The sequence below is a fragment of the Perca fluviatilis genome, chromosome 5, assembly GCF_010015445.1.
Source record: "Perca fluviatilis chromosome 5, GENO_Pfluv_1.0, whole genome shotgun sequence".
In the NCBI taxonomy this organism is placed as follows: domain Eukaryota; kingdom Metazoa; phylum Chordata; class Actinopteri; order Perciformes; family Percidae; genus Perca; species Perca fluviatilis.
Genome location: NC_053116.1, coordinates 14,781,236 through 14,801,834, shown reverse-complemented (window position 1 = coordinate 14,801,834; position 20,599 = coordinate 14,781,236). Strand labels below are relative to the sequence as shown.

The window sequence follows — 20,599 nt, the reverse complement described above, 5'->3', positions numbered from 1 at the left end:
GCGGAGAGATATTTAACCAAATATTTCATTTTATCATTAATTTCATAAACATTTTTGTTTTACATTGGAGTCGCTTTAGGAAGATATCTCTTTACACCCAGTTCAACCAGCAGGAACAATCCCAGCGACCAGTAACTGTTTCAACCTAGATATGGGCAGGAAGCCTTGTTTAAGTTAATGTGGGGGGGAACTGAAGCTGTTCTATACTCTCGCCAAAGCCACCAGACGCCATTGACAAAAAACAGAATTTTTTTCCTTGCAGAACACGGGAGTTGATGGTCTACCGCTGCCCTGATCATTTCTTAGGTTTGTTAGATCCAAATCCTTTAAAACACCAAAGCCACACAATAACACAACTAACTGACTGATTGGGACAGGTGTAGACCAGCAACTCTCGTGTTCTGCGAGATAAATTTACGTTTTTTATCAATGTTTTCTATCAATGGAGTCTGGTGGCTTTGACGAGAGCATAGAACGGCTTCAGTTCCCCCCCACGTCAACTTAACCAGGGCTGTCTGACAGCAAGGTAAAATGGTGAAAATATTCTAAATATAGTGTACACTTAAACTGATATTATTTTTTAAAATGGGCCTATTTTTTTTAAGATTATTTTTTGGGGGGCTTTTTCCACCTTTAATTTTTGACAGGACAGCTAGGTGAGAGAGAGGGGGAAGACATGCAGGAAATTGTCACAGGTCAGATTAGAACCCTGGACCTCTGCGTCAAGGCATAAACCTCTCAGTATATGTGCGCCTGCTCTACCCACTGAGCCAACCCGGCCACAAGATGGGCCTTTTTTAGATGGCTAAAATACATTTAGCTGCTGCCCCCATCCACAGCAGCACATTGTTTAACTTTCATGCTGGGACTCCTTCCTGCTTCTCCAAACTGGGCGTGTGCCGACTGTACGTAATACACTGACTATGGATAAGTAGCTCATACAACCCCACTTCAAAAATTCCAAACTATCCCTTTGAATAATTGGCATGCAGCAGTGTTTGCAAAGTCTTTTCAAAGTCCTTTTTAGTTTACAGTGTTTTGTCTGCATGTACACAGATTAATACTACAGACACCGAACAAAAGAAATGCCAGTGAAACAGTTGAATGAATGGTTAGGAAGTCCAGAACATAACATTTTTCTGTGCTGATGTTATGGTCTCAGTTTATTGTTGTGTAAATTGCATTTAGTTCCAGTGAATACATCATCATCATATGCTTTTAATTAGCATTGTCATTCAAGATAGGGTAATACGCCACTGTGAGCGGGGGCGTTATTCACAAAGCATGCTTGGGAAAGGATCAACCCCGATTGAAAATAGAGAATAATGGTCCAATTTCGACAATTCATACAAACATTTTATAAGTTCCAAACGTGACGTTCTCAGTTATGGTATTAAATTGGAGCTGCTTTGTGAATTTCCTCCCAGAAAGCTTGTGGAGCAGTGATTCACCTGAGACCATCAACTAAAGGAAAGGAGGCAGGATGCAATGAAGAAAAAACACGTAATCTTTTCTGTGGTGAGATCTGAATGAATAAAATGCTGTTCATTCACTGTCTCAGCTGCTGTGTTGTGTACAGGTGTGTAAGAGGGGATTGTTGGGATTAGAGTGCAAATATATATATATATATATATATATATATATATATATATATATATATATATATATATATATAAACCCTACTACTCACCCCATTTTGTAAGCGATCACTCAATTAATTCCTGTGTTTCAGAAAACTGCAAAAATGTTAAGCATGGATGAGTGACAGGACAGACAAGACAACCGGAGACAATCAAATCAAAACAAAGTGACAATCTGAGATGGGAAGAGCTGGTAAAGACAGTGACAACATTCAACATGTTCAAAACAGGATTCCTACTTAAAGAGTCTTAAAACAGTATTTAAACAGTGCTTTTTAAACAGATTTAGACAAACTCACCTGTAGACTTGAGATGGCAGAAGGCGGGGTCATTAGACTCTGCTCCAATAAGGGGTTAAGAGGGGTGTTGCCTGGGAGGTGAGTGGCACGCCAGTAGATCTCCAGGTATTCAGCCAAATGCTCACATGCATCTTCCAGCTGGTTCTCATCCAAAATGACATCAAACATATCCTGCAAATAAATTATAATGTTTGTAAAGATCATATTATTGTTCCATTATCTGACCAGCTAGGTCATTTCGGTCAGAAAAAAAAGATAGAAAGCTGGATAAAAAGGTCAGCGGAGAAGTGTCACAAAATCTGCCTCAATCCCTCCAGCCACATTCCCACTACCCTAACCTGTTAATCCATTCTTTACCTGTCCACCAGAGACCCTCAGACTTTTCATCAGCTCTGCAGTAGTGAACAATGCCCATTTCCACTCATTCCCTGTCCGATCATCCGTAGGTGCATCTCACTTCCCTTATGTGATAGCTCCTCGGTCCTCGGTTGAACCACATTTCCTCGTTTCCTCTCTCCTCCCATGATTTCCTCTGTCTCTCCCATTCTTCCTTGGTGGGACGGACTAAGACGCGAGGAAGGGAAGCAAGAGGAGGAACCAGGGATGCAATTTAAGGGAACTGAGATGCACTTAATGTGGTTTTATGGCTTAGGGTCATTGCTTTCGAGCCTCTGCTACCTAGACCTTTGTCTATATCCTTTGCGTTCAACTTCCGGGATTGCTCCGGTGCTGTAGGAAATTCCGCCGGGTGCATGTATTTTCATGTAGTTTCCTTCCGCTTTCTTTGTGTTGGAATTTTAAATTTGGTGGATTTATGAGGACTATTGTTGACTGCTCCTCAGATCTCTGCAGGGTAAATTGAGACAGCTAGCTAGACTATCTGTCTGTCCAATCTGAGTTTTCTCTCGCGCTTCTATTTTGCAGTGGCTTTGTGCAGAGTTTAGCACCGCCCATGACGATTCTGATTGGTTTAAAGAAATGCCATTAAACCAGAGCACGTTTTCCTCCCATCCCCGAATGCTATTTGGAGTAGCCAGACCCTCCTTCTGCGCGCTTTGGAGGAGAGTCTGGCAAAGCGACACTAACTAGACCTGTACCTGCATCCGATACCCTGTTACCTGGACCTGTATCTGAACCCTGTCTGTACCTGCCTGCCTGCGCCATTCCTGCTGTCCCATCGACTCAATACAACTCCTGTTTGTACTTTTCTAACCTACAACTTCTGTTTGTACTTTTCTACCCATGCCAGTGAACTTATGTACTTTTATTTTTTGCAATAAAGCCCTGAACTCTTACTGTTGATGTTGGTCTGCATTGTCTGCATTTAGGTCCTTCCATTGCTGCCTCACACTCACCCCTTTGACAATGCATATACCACATTTTATGGCAATCCATCCAATAGTTGTTGAGGTATTTTAATAAAGACCAATGATGTCAACTGTATGGTGGTGCTGGAGAAAAAGTCGGGGATCACCAAAGTCAGTAGGCTTAATCCTATGGGCTCCCTTAATGGATACATACAATTGAATGGCATCTAATGGTTCTCTGGACTATTCACTACGGTATTCATTCTTCAATCTGGACCTTCCTTCTTCCTCTTCATCAACTAACTATGTATGTTCATAAAATATATTCATATTGCACAGGTTGATTAGGAACAACCAAACAGTACAGCACTAGAAAGACATCCTGGACTCACCGGGGGGCACTGAGAGAGTTTGTCTGCAGCCATCATCTGCACATTCAGGTGCTTGCTCTGAGACTTTCCCCTGGATTTGACCAGTCTCTGGAGCACCTGAGAGAAAAGAGGTAAAGATAACGTTAAAAGTTGAGGAAGATGAGGCAGCCGAAATTCATCAATGAAGTAACCTACTGTACCTTTGGTGAGGAAACTTTCACATAGACTATGATGGGTGCGAGGGAGGTTTTGGCTAGCTGTGCGGGATGGTTGATGGTGTCCGCGTCCAGAATCACCAGCTGCAGGGTTTTGGCGAGTTCAAATATCCTCTCGATCTCACTCTGAACCTCCGCTGCACAGACAAGACATGTTAGATTTTAAGTTTAAACTCATTGCTTCTTTCTTCCCAAAGATTTCAGGAGTTTTCATGCTGACATTAATCACCTAGGCTGGAGCGAGTGTTGGATCTCTCCATTATGGGTCTTTTGTTGAGGACAGATCTCTTGGCTAAAGAGAGGTCAGCAGTTACACGTGTGATTGAGATTCTGCCGCAAATGTAGAGAGGAAAAATATGCTGTGATCAGATTTATTGAAGGCCCAACATTCCACATCTACGGAGATTATTCTCTAATCGCTCCATTTTACTGACCTTCCTTCAAATCTGTGTTTCAGGAAGTCAAAAAGAGCTTTCTGCATCATATCCGTCACCTAGGTGGGAAGATGAGAGGTAAGAGACAGACTTTTTAAAAAGAAATCCAAAATAAATTATGGTTTGCTTTGATTTAATGTCGGGATACCAAAACAACCAGATAAAAGACATTCTTCCTTCAATGTATGACAGTACATTGGTAGAATACTCAAAAAGTGTACTCAAGTAAAAGTTTTGTTACTTTATAAAAACAATAACTTGAGAAGAGGTACAAGTAGGCATGAAAAGAATTACTTGAGTAAGAGTACTAAAGTATCCACTGAAAACACAATGCATGTTTTGTATGTATGTATGCTGTATTTGTAATCAATCTCTGATCAAATAAATTCATATCCTAATTTTCTGATTAAGCATTTTCCAGGACATCATTTCTAGTCTTAATCTTTATATCTATCATAAATGATCTGTATGATATAAAATGAATTAATAAATGTAGTGGGACAATTGCAAATTGTATGCAAATGTAAAGTTGTAGAAGTATTAATTTTTCTCTCAAAATATACCAGAGAAAGAGTATGCTGTATTAAAACGTTCCTCTTTGAGGGCTTGGCACTTTACAGAGATAAGAAGACAATATGTTAAATAATAGGTCAAATTTAAAGATTAATGGATAATGTAATGAACAGGTTCCAGAAGTAAAATACCTCTACCTGAGTGCCTGGCTAGCTCACCTGGTAGAGCAGGCACCCATATACTCCTAGACGCAGCGGCCGCAGATTCGACTCCGACCTGCAGCCCTTTGCTGCATGTCATTCCCCCTCTCTTGCTCCCCTTTCATGTCTCCAGCTGTCCTATATAAATAAAGGCCTAAAATGCCCCAAAAATATATCTATATATCTGCCTTAGTATCTCAGACAACAAATTGCAGCAGTGCAGGAACAGTTTTATCAGCGAAAAGAGTGAGAGTCATTCTCTGTCTGCTGGAGGTGAAATGGGGGGAGGCTGACCTCATAGCCCTTCAGCGATGGTCCCACGAGGACCACCGGCCTCATAGAGGGCACCACGTCGTAGGGTGGAACGTGTTCCTGCCAGAAATAGGGGACCACGAGGGGAATGAAGAACAGAGAGCGCAGGGGTTAGAAATGATGGGGGTTGGGTTTGTTTGTTGTGAAAAGCTAAAAAATATGTATCAGGGTTTCGGTGTTACAGCGTTCATCAAATTAGATTGAGGACTTTTAAATACCACTTAGAATTAAATGTAATACCCTTTTCACAGTCATAACAGTCAACAAATGATGTAAAACCAGTAGGGGCAATTATGGCCTATACTTATTTATTAAGTACATGAATTGATCAACATTTATATCACATGTATGTCAGTACATTCCAGCTGTATATGATTCTTAGTAATATTATTAATCCACTAACTTGACCTGGACCCAGATAAGTGGCAGAAAAACTAATCGACTGATTTACAGTGTCATTTATTTGCTAAATGGACACTTGCCTATTATGAGACGATGAGCTTCCTAGCTACTGTGACTAGCAGTAATAATATATAATAAACAAAATAATAATAATAATAATACATAACGCCACACAAAACGGTTAAACAGCCTTGCACATGCACAATCCACCGTCACACTTGTAGTTTATAGATACAGTGCCTTGCGAAAGTATTCGGCCCCCTTGAACGTTTCGACCTTTTGCCACATTTCAGGCCTCAAACATAAAGATATAAAACTGTAATTTTTTGTGAAGAATCAACAACAAGTGGGTCCCAATTATGAAGTGGAACGAAATTCATTGGCTATTTCAAACTTTTTTAACAAATAAAAAACTGAAAAAATGGGCGTGCAAAATTATTCAGCCCCTTTACTTTCAGTGCAGCAAACTCTCTCCAGAAGTTCAGTGATGATCTCTGAATGATCCAATGTTGACCTAAATGACTAATGATGATAAATAGAATCCAGCTGTGTGTAATCAAGTCTCCGTATAAATGCACCTGCTCTGTGATAGTCTCAGAGGTCCGTGTAAAGCGCAGAGAGCATCATGAAGAACAAGGAACACACCAGGCAGGTCCGAGATACTGTTGTGGAGAAGTTTAAAGCCGGATTTGGATACAAAAAGATTTCCCAAGCTTTAAACATCCCAAGGAGCACTGTGCAGGCCGATAATATTGAAATGGAAGGAGTATCAGACCACTACAAATCTACGAAGACCCGCGTCGCCCTCTAAACTTTCAGCTCATACAATGAGAAGACTGATCAGAGATGCAGCCAAGAGGCCCATGATCACTCTGGATGAACTGCAGAGATCTACAGCTGAGGTGGGAGACTCTGTCCATAGGACAACAATCAGTCGTATACTGCACAAATTTGGCCTTTATGGAAGAGTGGCAAGAAGAAAGCCATTTCTTAAAGATATCCATAAAAAGTGTCGTTTAAAGTTTGCCAAAAGCCACCTGGGAGACACACCAAACATGTGGAAGAAGGTGCTGTGGTCAGATGAAACCAAAATCGAACTTTTGGCAACAATGCAAAACGTTATGTTTGGCGTAAAAGCAACACAGCTCATCACCCTGAACACACCATCCCCACTGTCAAACATGGTGGTGGCAGCATCATGGTTGGGCCGTCGGCTTTTCTTCAGCAGGGACAGGGAAGATGGTTAAAATTGATGGGAAGATGGATGGAGCCAAATACAGGACCATTCTGGAAGAAAACCTGATGGAGTCTGCAAAAGACCTGAGACTGGGACGGAGATTTGTCTTCCAACAAGACAATGATCCAAAACATAAAGCAAAATCTACAATGGAATGGTTCACAAATAAACATATCCAGGTGTTAGAATGGCCAAGTCAAAGTCCAGACCTGAATCCAATCGAGAATCTGTGGAAAGAACTGAAAACTGCTGTTCACAAACGCTCTCCATCCAACCTCACTGAGCTCGAGCTGTTTTGCAAGGAGGAATGGGCAAAAATGTCAGTCTCTCGATGTGCAAAACCGATAGAGACATACCCCAAGCCACTTACAGCTGTAATCGCCGCAAAGGTGGCGCTTACAAAGTATTAACTTAAGGGGGCTGAATAATTTTGCGCCCAATATTTCAGTTTTTTATTTGTTTAAAAGGTTTGAAATATCCAATAAATTTCGTTCCACTTCATGATTGTGTCCCACTTGTTGTTGATTCTTCACAAAAAAAAACAGTTTTATATCTTTATGTTTGAGGCCTGAAATGTGGCAAAAGGTCGAAAAGTTCAAGGGGGCCGAATACTTTCGCAAGGCACTGTATACTGTATAAGAAGTAATATATAGGTATAACGTCTCCCAACAGCTTATTCATAAAATTTATAACTAATGTTACTGTCTATAGAAGGCAAGACCTTTTTAAGACTTTTCAAGACCTTCAGATACCCTGAAACACCCCTCAAAGTAAAAAAGCCAAAAACTGTGTATTATGAGCAGATGCTGTCATCATAAAGAGCAGATGCTGTCATCATAAAGTATCAAAACCTACCTGTTTTTGCTTCTGTTTGGCTTGTGAAAACAAGGAAATAACAATCAATAAAAGAAACAAGATAGAAGAAGACAGCAGAGGAAAAAGTTGTCTTTTGTTCCAGCATAAATAAAAGAAATATTTGTAATACTTACATTCACCTGCAGATGGCGGTGTGGTCCTCCAACTCCCAGTCACCATGTCCCCTAGACTGGAGGAGTTACCCCCTGTTTTCCTGCAACAACAACAACAACACACTAAATTATCAAACTTGTATTGTGGGAATGAGTCTTCTGAGACTTTTGATACTATTAACTGACCTTTGTTTCTGCTCCTGCTTGAGTCTCATCGCCTCCAGTCGTAGAGGGCTGGGAATGAAGGTGATGTCTGCTCCCTCTTTTACTAGCCGGCCGATCCACCAGTCATTATTATACTTCTGTTAAGTTCAATAAGACAAAACAGAACCATGTCACATATGTCTTGTTTTAATGTAATGAAGGTGTGCAACATAACAGATAAGCACTCACTTCTTTGATGTGCAGGAAGTCTTTGGCATCAAAATTGACTGCAGCTCCTTGGACAGGACAGTCCTCATCCAGAGCTCCGCAGTAACTCACATTCGTCTTTACTGCAAACGCTACAGGTTTGGACTGTACAAACAATACGAAAAACACTTGTCAGTGTCAGAAACTGCAGTACAAACATGTGGTTTGGACTTCAGGCATGTATCTGCTGACTTTAGACTTTTGATTTGACTTGATATCTGCCCTAAGCCCAAAGATGAAAAATTACACTAACTAAAAAGAGTGCAGCTAATCAACTCCTTAATTTTCTGACGACACATATACTTTGATCCACTCTGACTTGGACTTGACATGGGACCTGTTGATCTGCACTTGGACTTTATAGCCAAGATCTGAGATTTACTTGAGACTTGCAAAACAATTTTTTTTCTCACCTCTGGTTTGCATTAAAAACAACATTTTGGCTGTGGATGTACTGTAGATTTAAACTCTTTTGTTTGACTAAATTATGTCTTTGGTTCATAATTCTTTACAGATAGTAAGTTTAGAGTAGAGGTCAGTTCACAGCAACTCTACTGGTCTTTGTGACTGAGACTGGATCATCCTGTAGTGTGTAACACTGACAAACACTCAACCGGATGTGTTCATCAACAGCAGTAACTGGTTTATATATAACTTTTCTAAAACACTCAACCGGATGTGTTCATCAACAGCAGTAACTGGTTTATATAACTTTTCTAACTTTTTATCTGATGACGTATCTGTAAACAAATATTTTGGAAGACAATTTTCCATATTTCATACATTTGGGAGGTATGAGACATGTATGAAAGTTCTTCTGGAGCAGTAGAGGCCTACATGTGACTACAGACTTCACCTCTACATATTTTGACTTCTAAAACAGTTAAACACTACAGTTTGTAGTAGTGTAAATCCCTGTATGACGTACCTTAGCTCTGTCGAGCTGCAGTTGTGCCTGGCGCTCGGCTTCACGCCGATACGCCTCGCGGTCCTCCTCTGCTGACAGGTCTGAATCCGACGGTCTACTGGTGTACGAATCAGCCGACCCCTGTCAGGAGAGAGTCGGAGGTGGAAATATTATTTGTACCGTAATTAATCATTTCTTACATTAGGACCATCTAGTCATGTGAAGATGACTGAGGCATACAACTATGAGGTTACATAGGTAGATCCACTGCTGTTCATGATTTCATCTGTCTTTCTGTTCTGTAGTCTTTATGTGCTGGTGCGCATGCAAATACGTGTCTGTATTCATGAACACATTCATGTATCTACAACACAATGCGTTGCTCTCCCACACCAGCCATCCTCTGGTAGACCAAATATAGCACAAAGGAGGCAACTGCTTCCTCTTCTCTCCTTCTTGGCCCCAATCCATTCCATCATCCCCCACAGTGCAGCACATATACATCCTCTGTTCCCCATGTTTATTCTCCAAGGACAGCTCCTCATTAGCTAAATATATGCTGCTTATCATTTTTCATTGTAAGAGGTTTAAGGACACATCCCAGGGATGGCTAGCACATTATGCTTAAAAGCGACAGATAAAAGCACAAAAAAGAGACATTTTACACAAAGTAAAATGGTAAAGTTCACTTCGTAGGTGCTGCTGCTGCCTTGTAAGACCTGTAAGGTGGTTTCCTGTGGTTATTTACTTAAATGTCTGTGTCATAAGCTGTAGAACTGAATCGATTAGTTATTTAATTGACTCTCATAATCGTTCAAATCTTTTCTGAAGCAAAAATAGCAGAATTTCACTGGTTCCAGCATCTCAAATGTGAAGTAATTTATCCTTTCTTTGTCTTAAATAAAGGTAACCTAAATATCTTTAGGTTTTTGACGGTTTACAAGAAAAACAAGATATTTGAAAACAACACCATGGACTTTGGTAAATTATTATGGGCATTTTGTAGCCAAAACAAATACTCAATTAATAGAGAGAATAAGACAGTAACCATGATGCTGATTTCTAAAGAGAAGAACATGAAAAGGAGAAGAATATGAAGTGATGTTCTAGTTTGGTTACTGTGTGTGACCTCTCCTATATTTGGTATCTATTTGGCTTCTCTGAAGCAATTCAGTCCTAAATCTGTCAGTAAAGAGTACTGCTGCAGCAAACACAAATCCAAGTCAGGCAACAGAGAGAGAGAGAGAGAGAGAGAGAGAGAGAGAGAGAGAGAGAGAGAGAGAGAGAGAGAGAGAGAGAGAGAGAGAGAGAGAGAGAGAGAGAGGTGAGACAGGAGACAAACAAGAAAGAAAAAGAATAAAAGTGATGAATGAGACAGACTAGAAAACACTCCGATAAAGGTAACTAACATATTCTTGCAAATAAAGCAGGGTGTAAAGAAACTAAAAAACAGCACATAATACAGTTTTCACTTTGGTTGTCCTCTCCTCCAGGGTGCAGTGATTTAGTCCTGGTCATCCATCTTGCCAACATATACAAACGAATCCTCTGGAGGACCAATTAGCAATGGCACAACAAAAGGAAATTCAGGCTCAAAATATGGAAAAAATAAGTGCCCAGACATGAAAAACAACCACCACCTTTAGCTTTCTCTGCACTTCAGAATGCATACATATAATCCAAAATAATTTTTACCACTTCAAGCCCCAGAGAAATGGCAAGCGAACACCTCTCCTCGTTTATTTTTTTCTGTGTGTGTGTGTGTGTGTGTGTGTGTGTGTGTGTCTATGTTAGATAACTAGATCTGATTTCTAGCACTCACAAGCTCTGCAAGGCAACACTGCACCAGTGCCAGAGCAGCACCGTGAGAGAAAAGGAGGGTGAGGAAGAACGGGAAAGATAGAAAGAGAGACGGAGAAGAAGAGGTGGTGGTTCGTGTGTGTGTGTGTGTGTGTGGGGGGGGGGGTGTTGTTGAATATCGTTTACAAGATATACTGAAAAGAGAAGGATGTTTACGAGGACGGAGAGTGACTGAGTGATGGAGAGACGAGAGAGTGTATAAACGATTTATACGACAAGATAAAGCGAGGCTATCTCGAGGGGAAGATGAGATTAGAACATAATAAAATGCTATGAAGGAGTGGAGTGAGACCTAGATATCTATCCTCATCGCAGATAGAAGACAAGAGGGGAAAACACAGCAGGAGGGAGGCAGGGGGGGGCACGAGAAGACAGAGACACACAGATAGAGGCGGTCAGAGAGTTGCATACCTGGCTGATGGACGGCGCTAGAGCCTGATAAAGACATGAATCAGAATTTTTCTCACTGTGACGGTTTCCCTGTCTTCACTGGGAACGCGCTCAAACACACACAGACATAAAAGTGGAATAAATATGGTGGTGGGTGCAAGTGAAAGGCGTTATGTCAGAGAGCTGTTTCATGATGTTAGAACACAGAGAGCTGCCTGGGCTGTGATTGCTGTTCATTATTAATGCTTGGACATGAGGCTGTGGACCTTTGCTGCACACTGGCTCCTTGTCAAATACTAAAACAAAACAGTGTTACCACAAATGTAACTGAACAGAAAATAGTGTATTTTGCAGGTGAAGCTGAGCTGCAATGCAGAGTGTAATGATGTGAGTACATCTTTATCGTCTGGTCTGAGCATGTCTTGTTTTTTTTGTTTTCTTGTAGTGTTTTTTTTTTTTTTTTTTTTTACAGCTAATGTCCCCGCCTGGGGGCTAAATTTAACTCTGTTCCTTCCTATTCTGCTTCTGTGATTATTCTTTACACACTGCAACACTGATGGCCTCAACTCCACAGGGAGGGGCCAACAAGGAAGTGTGTCATCCAGCTAGTCGAGTCCTCGAGAGGGCCAAGTCATCCTAATCTTGGGACAGAACAGCAGGGGATTTCTACATTAATTTTTAACATGATCTTACTTATGCATTGTTCACTGGTTTAACAGTTTGTAGAGATCCAGCAGACACGGAGCAACATTAGCATTCATTTGGAGTGGTGTTTGTGTCCACCTCATAAATCCAAGTCAAGAAGTTCAATATTCTTTCTCCTTTTAGCTCTGGTTTGCTCTCCACCAACCCCTGAGGGAAATATCTGGCTCTTTAGCTGCTAAATGCTCCACTATGTTCACCAGCTAGCCACCAACTGTGTCTGTCTGCTGTTTGGTGCTGAACGGGTAGTGTACAATCGGTTTATTAGGGCTTTTTTTTAGCTGCAAACAACTGCCTGTTGCCTGTCTAAAACCAACCATGTTGAGAGTGGTGAGTGACTCAAAACAGTAAAATTAGGAGGTGGAAAACAAAAACAATGAGCTGAAAGAACCTGGAATGCATCGTAAAGCTGCAGAGTCAGGTGATAACTCTCTCCCTTTCTAATGGCCCAGTAATTTCATCCATTCTTAATATAAATATATTGATTATCACTACTTTAAGTTACATTAGTTTATATCAATAATGTTTTTGAACCCTTTTATTTATAACTTTAACTACTCAGTTATATATGTAAGTACCTCCAATTGGTATAGTCCAAAAATTACTTATTGGATATTTAAGGAAAGCGCTACTGGACCAAAAGGAGCTGATGTTGACAGGGTTGGGTTGGCTTGTTGTCATTCACTTGCTTTAAGCTCACTAAAGTTAGGTCTGACAGTCATGCGGCATTACATGGGGATTACAGTTTTGAAATCCTCTACTTTGTAGTGCCAGCAGCATGTCTTTCTGGAGAACTTTTAGATAATTTAAAAGAAGGAAAAAATTGGAGTGCGTCTGCTTTATAAACAAAAAGTTTAAATAAAAGCACAGCTCAGCTTACAAAGTGCTTGTTGATCAAGGGCCACACCAGTTCTAGGTAATGTCAAACTATGGAAGACTCCAGATACATTGTCATATATACGTAATTAACTAGAGCCTTATCAGCTAAAAGTTTGTCCATACGATACATCTGTTTTTTTCAAGTATCAGCTGATAATACTGGTGAACCAATAACCAGTCTACCCCCCTAACAGTACAGAGTAGACATTATACAAACCCTAGTCTGGATCAACAACAAAACTGTCAAACATCAAACTCCTAACTAAAGCTAACTTTGAGTTAGCCAGCGACACACTGAAAATGGCAAGTTTTGAAGAAAATTTGGATCGTGCAACAAGGCGGGCCTGTTTGGTTCTCTCAGGGCATGATTGTAAAGATTTACAAAGAATATATTTACGGCATTTACTATCCAACTGGGACATTTAGGGACAGATTGGTGGGGATTTGCTATGGACAAAATACACACGGCGATACACTGGTAATAAGAGTAATTTAAATAGCTCACATTACTGTATTGCGTGAACAGTTAACTATGTTCACTATGTGTGAACATTTATGTATGTTTTCTTTTGCGGGGTGCAAATGTTCCACCAAAACAAGTTCCTTCCCAAGACCATTTTGCAGAGCCACCGTGGCTGCGCAGAGCTTAGCGCCGCACAAGACAATTGTGATTGGTTTAAAGAAATGCAAACAGAGCGTTTTTTTTCTCCTATCATGGAATGTATAGGCTGTTGTGTAGCCAGACCTTACTGTTGTAGAGATAGGGCTGGCAATGTGAGACTGTAAACAGACTAACTGGTTGAAGATGTTCAACGGTCCGACAAGCAGTTCTGTTGAAGCATACTGGCCACGTTAGGCACACTGGTGCTTTCAGCTAAATGAATGCATGCTATGGATGCTAATTTGCTCACAATGACAATACTAACATGCTGATGTTTAGCAGGTATAATGTTTACCATGCTCATTGTACTAGCTTAGCATTGTTTAGCATTGCTCATAAACCAAAGTATTGGAGAAATTGAACGTTTGACCTGATGATGGCGCTGAATGAACAATTACAGGATTACCAAAGTTATTACAATTCATCGTCTGGGGGTCATGAATGTCTGTACAGAACATCATATAGTTGAGATATTTCAGTCTGGACCAAAGTGGTAAATTGACCGACAGATCAATGTTGCCATGCCTAGAGCTACAACGCTAGCATGGCCAAAAACAATGGGTACCTAAATAGCAGGAAAAACACAACTCAAAAATCTACCGTACGCCTTAAAAATTCTTGGTAGTAATATTTAATATATATTATTCGCAATAAATGGATTTAAAATGCACAAAACAGTATGTTATTTGAAATCGTGTGCACGCTAATGCTAAAACCAAAGTCCTCTGGCTTTATGTGCAGGAAGGAGATTCTGCACAACAGCAGAATACATTATTCAGGAGGCTGAAACACAAAAAAACCTGCAAGCTCCAGTGATTTGGAAATCCAGTAGCCAAATATCCCATTTCAAAAGGTGTTCGATTAACTGTGCGGTCATAATTCAATGTCAGCAAGTTACACATGCACAGAGCTCTCTGATACACAATGCAATGAATCACTCTGTGGTTACATCAATATCAAAGTCAAGATCAGGCATACTGTGTGTCAAATAGATCAATCACGAGAGTCCGCGAGGAACTGTGAAGAGCGCACACACAGGATTATGGCAATCAAAAAGTAAAGCAGGTAAAGAAATGAAAGAAACAAAAGCGTTTTTGAAAAGGGGGAAGCGTGGAAGACAAAGACAAAACACAGAGAGGAGCGGCGACAATACGATGGAAATGCTACAGAGAGATGAAGGAGGGAGACGCGAGGAGAAGGGGTTTCAGACGGGGCGAAGAAGGCGCTGACTGTGTCGAGAGTCATTTATACTTACTCAGTTAATGTGGTGATGCTGCTGTCCGTCCCTCCCTCTCTCTATATCACTACATGCTGTAAAATGCAGACAGACTGTACTGTGTCCCATCCCCTAACCAGGGACGACCTGCACTGGAGCTGAGCAACACCTCTTTTCTATTCTTACCCCACCTCATCCAATCCTACCACACACACACACACACACACACACACACACACACACACACACAAAACGCAGCTTTTTGCTTTTTTTTATCAAACCTCCCTCGCTAAATTTACATCCCATTCTTGGTTATTAAGTCCAATTTTAACATGCACAGGTGGAAAAGAAAACAAAAGCTGTCATAATCGCAACACACAGCTCAAGATTTGTCCTCCTGTTTCAACCCCTCATGCCCTACATATAGTACATATATCCACACTTATGGCAGCATACTGCTTATTGTATCCTGCTGCAGAAATGAGTCATACTCCACTGCACCTCCATAGACACCCCACCCCTATCACAAATCTACTCCTTCTGCATGAAACACTTTATCATATCACCTTTGGGGTGCAGGGTGCCTGTTGTGCGTGCAGAGAGAGAAGGTATAATGATTGAAAAGAAACTAAAAGGTGCTTGTGTGAACAATGAACCCACACATCACATTGCCTGAGGCCCTCAAAATGAGCTTCATGAATATTTTAAGCCGTGCAATATTCTCAGGAAATCTGGAGATTGTCATTAAGCCCCCCGATCAGGATAACTAATGTCCCCGCCTGAAGAAGATGTCTGCTCAGCCCTTTTTTTCCCTTCTCCTTCTCACTAACATCTCTCAGTTAGACTGCTCCACATTCTGTCACACTAATGGTGCTACAGTAAGCATGAAACTGAGTTATTTTTCATAATGCTTGCAACGACTCGTTCTGGTAAGAAAAGAAATATCATGCCTCTAGTCCTTAAAACCTGATGAGTGAATTTTAATGTGGAACTTTATTTTGATTATAAAGTGTTTCATCTACTTTCTTTTCAACTACATTTTGATATGAGCTGCAAAAACAAGAACATTGATAATTGTGAGTCATTTTTTAAGCAAAATTGCCAAATATTTGCTGGTTCTGGCTTCTCAAATATGAGGATTTGTATCATATATGATAGTAAATGAATTATTTTATGGTTTTGGACAGTTGGCCACAAAAAACAAACAATTCAAGGACGTCACTTTGGGTTTTGGGAAGTTGTGATAGCCGTTTTCCATGACTTTTCCACATAACATTTTATAGACTAAACAATTAATCAAGGGGATGAAAATAATAATAATTAAAATAATCGTTGGTTGCAGTGGACAAAACATTAAAAACTGTTTAAATGTTATTTCACTAAGATTATTTATTTAATATGCATCAGTTTTGAATGTTGAACAGCAGGCTTGCCAAGCTTTTTTCTTATTTTGAATATAAATTGACATATTGAATATAACTGCAACATTTGATATTAGGGTGCATCTAACAGTTATTTTCATTATCAATTAATTGGCCAATATCTGCTTGGTCTATAGTTCATAAAAATTGATCATAAGTGAAAAAACAAGCAATACAAAGATATCACATTGGGTCCTTCACATCTGAGTGTGCGGAATAGAGCTTATGAGTTTACCTTTTTATTTGTAAGAGGAGGATTGAATTATTTCTTTTTTACACATTCTCACTTTAAATGATTAATCGATAATCCAAAATACAAATCGTTTCAGCATGACTTTATTTAATGAAGAGGCATTTCAACTTCTTTACTAACAACAACGTTTTACGATTTTTATTCTAGGGTTTAGTTGATTAAGTCCAGACAAAAGCTGGTTTAAACTAGGGATTCACCGATCCGACTTTTTCTGTCCTGGTACTGATACCTGGGCTTTGAGTATCGGCCGATACCGAGTAACGGTACGATACCAGTGTTTCCCACAGATCAGAAAGCAATTTGGAGCACGATCGTAACAATCAAGTATCAAAATCTGAGGAGGACACGCCGTTGGCTGCTGTCCTCCTCTCCTACTCTTTCTTCAATGCCTAACGAATCTATCTCTTTCTTTCCCTGACCCTGTCTTTCACTGGTTGAAGCCTGAAAACATTGTAAACAAGTTAATAACATAACTAATTACACTGGTCGGACTGTTCAGCTCTGTTTCGGACTGATACCTCCGGTTCATCCTGGTCCTTATCCTCAACACGTGCCTTTTTCAGTCGCGGAAAATACTTTTCAATACGCATCTGGATTGAAGCGTTTATTTGATTCACAGCTGCTACATATAGTGTTTTGACATCGACAACTCAACTGCATTTTACCGCAAACTTGTGACTAGTTAACTTTCTAAAGCAGGCCCAATCGCTTGTTTGCTAAGAGTCGGGTCGGGACTCCAACATTAACACACTGACAACATTGTATTCAGAATATAAAATATTTTTATAGCACTTTTTAATGTGTGATTTTGTAAAGGTGTTCACAAGATACCAACCTTTAGTGAACTTGTGAATTTCGCCTGCCATCTTCTCTCGTTTTCATGGAGACAGATGCTATGTGCACGGAGGGGAGGGGCTGTGTGTGTGTGTGTGTGTGTGTGTGTGTGTGCGTGTGCGTGTGTGTGTGGCCTATGTGAGAGAGACGCGAGTGACAGAGAGACGGAGGAGAGCAGGGAAAGGAAATGCAGCTGAACGAATATGCTGCGTGTTTTAAATAGCGTTAAAAAAACAATAACGAAACGCAATATGTGGCGGCCGGTGTTGATTGTGTGGCGCACCGCCACAAATTAGTCTATGTGTGGGAAACACTGGTTTAATTAATAAGCTTTATGCCTCACTGTGTGGAAGAGACTGTGATCATTCTGTGTGTAAGCAAACATCAGGCTTGAGAAAGTTAGTTGCTTTCCTAACTTTGTAAAACAAAATGTAGTAAATTATTGCATAGATATAAATGTATTATTAATAAAATAATAATAAAGAATTGAATGGAATAAATCGGCCCCATTGTCAGTATCGGCCGATACGGTAGTATTGATACGGAGTTATCGGCCTGATAGTCTAAATGCTGCAACTAACAACTATTTTCATTATCGATTAATCTGATAATTATTTTCTTAAAAAATCAATTAAATGTTTGGTTTACAAAAATTGACTCTTTCCATGAGTCCAAGTTGACGTTAAATCACTTGTTTTGTAAAACAAAAGTCTGCAAATCCTCACATTTGAGAAGCGTTTTTATATTTTTACTTGAAAAATGACCTAATATTATTAATTAATTATCAAAATAGTTGCAGATTAATTTTCTGTCTATCAACTAACTGAATAATCAACTACATCATACTGTCAATCTTGTTATTTGACGTGTGTGTGTGTTTGTGTGTGTGTGTGTGTGTGTGTGTGTGTGTGTGTGTGTGTATGATATAATGTTTCAATGAAGGGCCAAAGACAATATTCCACAGTGGTGAACAATAAAGTTTTATTCTATTTTAATCTATTCTATCCTATTCTGCGCTAGTCGTTTCAGCTCTAGATGAATTGATCCAGACTCAATGGATACTTGAGACATATTCTACAGACGTTGTAAAAGCCTGCAGGAGTATAGAGTCTTGTGGTTTCTGTCATAAGTACATCAGGCTCCTTTTGAGGAGGGATATTTGATTCCTTCCAAACTCCTGACTTTTCTTCTTTGATGTGTCAAGGCTCGTCAACCTCGGGATCTAGCAGCAGTTTGGGATGAGCTCTGCATGCACAGTCCTTCTGTGGCCCGGTGAAATCTCTTGATTTCTCACAAACTAATTTGTACAGGGATCAAGTTCTTCTCTCTGTTAGACTCTCTGTGACACTAAAACCCTGACACCCAAATCAAATCAAATACATCTTCAGAAACAAACACATAGAGGTAAATTTAAACTGTCTTGATCAAGATGAGAGGGTATGATTCACAACAGCCCTGCAGTTACATCATGAGGCTCAGAAATCTGTTAGAGTTTTGTCTTAAATACCATCAAATCTCTATCTGAGTCTTCCACATGTGTTGGGATTTTGATGTAATTCACTGCCATTTTTCAAGTATTTTGCTGCTCTCTACTGGGCAAAAAAACAACTGAAACTAAGGATGCAACTCTTTGGATAAAACTGCAGAGCAGAAAAATTCATGTATTGTATAACAGGATAATAAATACCGACCTACACATGTCTTTTTGTAACTATTGTGAGTCCAAAAGAGGATCCTTGATTCCCCAGCAATAGTTTAAACCTGTGAAAAATACATAGGCGCTGCACCAATGCCAACTAAACAATGCAGAGACACCTGTTCCATTGGTCCCACTGACAAATCAGTGTGGTAATCAGCCTGGGACTGTGATGTACCACTGCATGATGTAGCCTACAATGCATGCATAAATAAGGAGAAAGAAAGCCAACAAATGGCTCCGGGAGCTTTTGTTTTACCTGCCGTTTGACGAAGCTGGATGTTGTGTCAGAAGACGTGCTTCCATCTGAGCGTTTGAAGCGGCTCTTGCGTTTAGGCAACTTCCTGGGCAGCTGTGATGAAAGAGCCACACAAGCGGGAAAGAATAATGAAAGATACATAGAAAGATAGCATGATAACAGCTTGCACTATGCTGATTAAGGCTTTTTCTTGTAATATTGACAAAATAAAAGCCTACCTATAATTCAGGACTAAATTAATCTAGCTGCACAGAGGAGACAGGTTTTCTCCTATAGGCCTCTTGTGACACAAACCATTAATAAGACAGCGTGGATGTTGCAGTGAGAGTGCTGACAGGCCCTGTAGATTTAGGCTACAGGTGAGTCAGTCATGGTCTGCCTCTACCTTTACGCCAATAAAATAAAACATATAGGCTATTCATGTTACTGATATGTGTTGGTTTCCTATATTAGTGTAAATAAATGCATTGAAATGTATAATAAAAAATAATTAAAAGGCCTGATGAGACTTAAAGCAGCAAATGTATCAACATGTAAGGAGATTTTATCCTGTGTGTGTGTGTGTGTTTATGTACGAGAGGCATAATAACCATATGCGAGCCTACTTGATGATCGTATACCCACTGGCTTTTCACCGATCAAGCATCAATCTGCAGTTTCAGTGAAGGCGGAGGTAAAACAAATAAATAAATATATTTTAAAAAGTAGCTCGCTGCCAAATCGCGACGCATCAATTTCAACAACAAGTAGCAAAGACATTAGCTTAACATTTCCCCCACCCGCACTTTTCTCGTTATATGTGTGAATAAAGGAGTAATAACTCTGGTGGATTTACCTGAAAATAGTGCGATTGAGAGCCTGTTTCCACAGCAGACAGTGGGTCTACGGGCGATTTGGACATTTTGAGTTGCACCATCTATTGAGAGCGCAGGGAGGCGAGATGCACACAGACATGGGTTACTGGAGGAAACAAGGGACACAAAATACATCTAAAATGCAGTAAAGACAGCGGGGGAAGCGGCATGAGCGGAAAATATGGAGGAGGGGGAAAAAGCGATTAGTATCCGAGCCCAGCTGATATAAAAAAGCTAGCTAGGGTAAAAAAAAACAACAACCACAAGGTGTGTTATAATCTAAATCGGGGGTAAAAATGTACATGGAGCAGGAAAAATTCCGGAGCTAAAATAAACCATTAGACTGGAGCGTCATCGC

The 20,599-nt window shown here is 40.2% G+C and overlaps 1 protein-coding gene across 2 annotated transcripts in view; it reads right to left on the bottom strand.

The window, feature by feature from the left end:
• The window catches only part of LOC120559093 (voltage-dependent L-type calcium channel subunit beta-4-like), a 23,883-nt gene extending 3,284 nt beyond the window's left edge, over window positions 1–20,599 (bottom strand). Inside the window, exons 1-14 of one of the 2 annotated variants that reach the window (XM_039800517.1) lie at window positions 20,223–20,599; window positions 19,388–19,480; window positions 9,238–9,357; window positions 8,292–8,414; window positions 8,085–8,200; window positions 7,920–7,999; window positions 7,786–7,805; window positions 5,274–5,351; window positions 4,267–4,325; window positions 4,062–4,162; window positions 3,818–3,969; window positions 3,639–3,734; window positions 1,940–2,110; window positions 1,691–1,736 (exon numbers count right to left, since the gene is read on the bottom strand). In XM_039800517.1, coding sequence (XP_039656451.1) covers window positions 1,707–1,736; window positions 1,940–2,110; window positions 3,639–3,734; window positions 3,818–3,969; window positions 4,062–4,162; window positions 4,267–4,325; window positions 5,274–5,351; window positions 7,786–7,805; window positions 7,920–7,999; window positions 8,085–8,200; window positions 8,292–8,414; window positions 9,238–9,357; window positions 19,388–19,480; window positions 20,223–20,303 — 1,320 coding nt within the window. In that variant the 5' untranslated portion in view covers window positions 20,304–20,599 and the 3' untranslated portion in view covers window positions 1,691–1,706. The remainder of the gene's footprint in view (window positions 1–1,690; window positions 1,737–1,939; window positions 2,111–3,638; window positions 3,735–3,817; window positions 3,970–4,061; window positions 4,163–4,266; window positions 4,326–5,273; window positions 5,352–7,785; window positions 7,806–7,919; window positions 8,000–8,084; window positions 8,201–8,291; window positions 8,415–9,237; window positions 9,358–19,387; window positions 19,481–20,222) is intronic. The other variant, XM_039800516.1, reaches the window with a different exon arrangement.